Source organism: Oncorhynchus masou, chromosome 24, assembly GCF_036934945.1.
Source record: "Oncorhynchus masou masou isolate Uvic2021 chromosome 24, UVic_Omas_1.1, whole genome shotgun sequence".
In the NCBI taxonomy this organism is placed as follows: domain Eukaryota; kingdom Metazoa; phylum Chordata; class Actinopteri; order Salmoniformes; family Salmonidae; genus Oncorhynchus; species Oncorhynchus masou.
The window spans coordinates 50,668,139-50,672,464 of record NC_088235.1 but is presented as its reverse complement, the minus strand read 5'-3'; the positions used below and the strand labels follow the sequence as shown (position 1 = coordinate 50,672,464).

The 4,326-nt window shown below is 41.8% G+C and overlaps 1 protein-coding gene across 1 annotated transcript; it reads right to left on the bottom strand.

Moving 5' to 3' along the window:
- Window positions 1–339: 339 nt before the first annotated feature.
- Window positions 340–3,738, bottom strand: LOC135511396 (G-protein coupled receptor 26-like). Its single transcript, XM_064932921.1, has 3 exons — window positions 3,068–3,738; window positions 1,534–1,647; window positions 340–580 (listed from the first exon to the last, which is right to left on the bottom strand). The coding sequence occupies exons 1-3, from the start codon at window positions 3,736–3,738 to the stop codon at window positions 340–342; spliced, it is 1,026 nt and encodes a 341-aa protein (XP_064788993.1).
- Between the last annotated feature and the right edge of the window lie 588 nt (window positions 3,739–4,326).

The window sequence follows — 4,326 nt, the reverse complement described above, 5'->3', positions numbered from 1 at the left end:
CTCAGTTGGAATGAAAACATTTTACACTAATTAACATACTTACATGAACTACAAGTGACTCACTGGCTTAGCAACAGTAATTCATGACCCACATGACTCTCTGTCATCTCTGCCATTTAATGACTTGTCACATTTTCTCACTCATGTCACAACATGAGACAACAGAGCAACACTTAACCACACTCAACATTGCAAAAGTACGAAATCGATACGTAGCAGCAATCTCTTCTCAGGTTTGTTCAACCCTCTCCACTCTCCAACCATGACTCAGTACTTAGGTACAGTATGTAGGTACCTCAATGTCTCCATCTTGCCATAGTCAGGCAATAGCAAGGCCCTTCACTGGGTGGGTTTGGTGTTGTTGGTATCGGTAGCCCTGCCATTCTCCACCCTGCGGACGGAGGAGTTAAAGGAGCTCCTCTTCATGATCTTGTTGGCCAGGTCACTGCATGTCTTCCTGTACTGGTTCCGGAGCAGTGAGTAGACAAAAGGGTCGCAGGCTGCCTTGCTGTAGGCCAAACACTTGGACAGGACACCCCAATGAGGGCTTATGTGTCCAGGGGTGGAGAGCTCCACAATTCTGCCATGACAGACACACAGAATAAGTTATTTTATTAACAGTGTTTAGCCTACAGAGCTGGTCTATGAGACAAGTCATGTTTCATAGGCCAGTGTACAGTGAGAAAACAACACAGATGTAAAAAAATAAAAAATAATTCTAATGTCCTGAGGAAACTCTTTATTGATAAGCTTTCAAAAATGTCGACATTTCACTTGAAAATGTCATGGCTCTGATTTGATAGTGAATGTTAGGGGATGTGGAGTTGCTCTTGTTTGCCTCATTATGCTCACCACGCTGTATAGTGGCGGTACATAAAGTCAAGGCTTATACTCCGAATGTTTAGGTGAGATCACTGGTCGCGAGATTCACAGCAGCTATCAAACTCACAATGGGGATCTCACTATCATTATACCCACTGATGTGATCTTCTTCTTCACGGTTATTTTGTATCCGCTTCTGAAGAGTTGGAGCTGGTTGAACGCAGGTTTAATGAGAAGAATCCTCATGGTCTCCGACTTACTCATAATCACACGTCCACTCGTGGAAAATCTCTCATGGATTCTCTTTCTCTTATATCCTTTCTCCCTTCCCTGGGTTTCATCCTATACCTCATGAAAAAGATAAACATGCATCTATGAACCTCTCCTTCTATGGCCGCAACAAAATCACCCTCAAGCTGATTGATTAGTGATTTAGACACCGGATCAATTTAACATAATACGATGAGGTTGTAGATATTGACTATGGCCGACTCCAGTCTGAATTGAAATTCATTAGCACAAAGCAGTTGTCCTCATTGCAAATTCAACAATTTTACCCACTGGGCTAAAGCACAAGTCATTTGTTCAGGCAGTAGACAACTTTCATTGGTCTCAGATGGGGAATTGACATCATTGCAGCAGCCAATCTCACAATGTAACATTACCACACATGCACAGTGGTGTTGAGGATAGATCTGAACCTCTGCTCACCTCGTAATGACGTAGGGGGCAAAACACACCACAAACGTTCCAATGAATGTGCTGATCTTCTTGGTGGCTCTCTGCCTCCGCTGTCTCTGCTCATCCAGGCATCGCTGGCGCACACTGCCAAAGGACAGAGGGGACCATTATCACCCCAAGGGACGTATAGGAGCATATGTTTAAACATGGCCTCTCGAGTGGGATGAACGTTGATGGAGAAAACAGCATGCTTCTATGGACAGTATCAGAGCTCATCCTCAGGTCAATGCCAATGGATTGTTCAAGATATATGAACAGTAACATATCCATTATGTAAATCAAGTCCAATTCCAGGTCCATAATTATTCTTTAATAGACTGGTAATAACATGGTGTTGACCTCAGCATATCTTAGAAAGATGAAGGAAAGATAACATAAAAGAAAGTAATGTTGACAGTGAGTGCACATTAATTGACTGATTTGAGGCTAATTTATTTATTTTAGCTATGTAATATGGAGGTGATTGAAAAGGGAACATCAAATACAGTAAACCCTTCATGACATGGATCTTAACTATATCCAGAAATAATTACACATGCTATTATCCTAACATCTATGGTGTAGAGAGAAAATGCTTCAGGGTGATTCAATCATATCTCTCCTCACATCTTTCTCATCCCTCTCTCTGAACAGCTCTTTGAACATTTGAGGTAAACTGGGCAGAGTCGGACTAAACTGATCTAATATCTAATCTCAAAGAATGGTTTTGACGTATTACATTTTATTAAAACTATTGTTAAAATGCGGAATGATTTGTGCTTTTCTGTATGTAGGTTACTGTAATGTTGGCATGACCATAGTATTGCCTATGACAAAATAGCTAAATGCAAGGCAAATTTAATGACAATTTGTTAACTAACTGCCAATAATGCCTGTCTGGGCTATTCAACTCATGAATATAAATCACATTTTACAAGGGTTTTGATCTGTATGTGAATAGTTTTGGGGTTGGAATATATTTGTGTCATTTTAGTTTTGATAAAGAGGCCTGAGATCGGAACATTGGACCAAATCTGTGGTGCTGAAATCAATCATAAAGCAACTGAGGTCACATTGTGCAATCACAATTTTGTGGGCTAATTTTTTAGGGGATAGATTAGCTTTAATAATACAGATAGACCATGGCTTCTATCAATGTAATTGTGTTTATAATTTCTAATCCCTCATATATATTTTTTTTGTAAATATACTGTATATTTTCACCTTACCACCCACCATTAATTGAAGTAAACTTATGGACAACAATACAATTTTACATTATCTTTTTTTGTTTGATCGATTTTTGATTTACTATGATTTTTCAAATCACCCTGCAGTGCTATTTGCAGAGTTGTCTCTATGTAAATGTTGCAATTCTTCAACCATTCCTGAACCTGCGACCGAAAACGAGCTACAAATGGGCATTACCAAAACAATTGTAAACATGGGCTAACCTTAAAAAAAGTAAATGAAACAAGTAAATGAATCAGACAAGGACACCTCAACAGTAGGCTAAACAGCTTACCTCGGGTGAATATCCACAAGCAGCAATAAGGTCTGCATAGTGATCACGTCGATGCGTTTACAGTGAAAACGCGCAACTTTCAGCACTTTCAGGTACGTTACACACAACACAATCAAGGTCATGAGAAAAGTGAGCGAGTGTAAAACCACAGTGTAGATGATGAACTGCGTCTTAGTGTCACTTGCTCTCGCATTGCAGAGCGTACAGGATGCGTAAAGGTGATGGTACCCAACCCAGGAGAGGCAGGTGGCCACCGTGGAGAAGGAGAGCGAGTGGAACCACGTGTATGCCAGAGCTATCACTGCGTCCCGGTGTCGTATTCTGGAGTGGTAGCTTAGCGGAAAAACCACCGCCACCCACCTATCGATGCTCAAAGCCCCCATACTGAGCATTGAGTTCGTGGTGAGGAAAGTGTCCAGGAAACCCACCGTTTGACAGAACCCGCTGCTTCCAGGGTTTCCTTTGTTGATAAGTCCGACCAGAGTTAGAGGCATGGTAGAAACGGTAAGAAAGAGGTTGCAGAAGGTAAGGTTGAGAATAAACAACCCGGGAACCTGCTTTCGAATCTCCGGGTTGTACAGAAAGCAGATTACCACCACCACGTTGGACAGCAACGAGACAACGATGATCACTACTACAAACAGAAAGACACCTATGTCCGCTATGTGCATGGTGCGTGCGTCCCGCTCAAAAATACGGACTTTTGACAATTGAATCCACCGTCCAGCTTCGGAAATAAATTAAAGATAGCATTGTGCTGGAACTAAGAGGTCCAAATACAAACATTCGACACTTTCACAATTATAATTCGTTGTCCTTCTCGTGTCTCCATGTAACGATACAGCCTGCTCACTATGTGGAGTCGCAAGGAAGGGCATCCACGTATTATGGATGTTATGTGATACGGACTGAACCACTGTCTCCGGGGACGGGTGATAAACAAATAGAGACACCCCTACACGTCTGGCTGCAGTTAGTTTCCAAGTATTTCTTCCTTGCCATTGCAATGATACCTCATTGCGCAATCGCGCAGTGCACTGATGGACAGCTTTGCAAACACGCAGCGCAGTCTCTCCTATGGTCTGTCTCCGGGGATGCTTTTGTTCTATATATATCACCCCTCACCTACACTCACATGCTGCACACTTCATCGCCTCCCCAAAGCTACCAAAAATAGATTTATTTAAAATAGAACATCAGGTGTAAAGTGTCGACTCATGTCACTGACACCTACAATTTGATGAACGTGCAACATATTG

Excerpts from the sequence above, each read along its gene's own strand:
- LOC135511396 (XM_064932921.1), bottom strand. The coding sequence starts at position 3,738 with ATGCACATAGCGGACATAGGTGTCTTTCTGTTTGTAGTAGTGATCATC. Across the intron at positions 1,648-3,067 it reads CTTGTGGATATTCACCCGAG|TGTGCGCCAGCGATGCCTGG; the intron begins GTAAGCTGTTTA and ends GTCCTTTGGCAG. Across the intron at positions 581-1,533 it reads GCCCCCTACGTCATTACGAG|AATTGTGGAGCTCTCCACCC; the intron begins GTGAGCAGAGGT and ends CTGTCATGGCAG.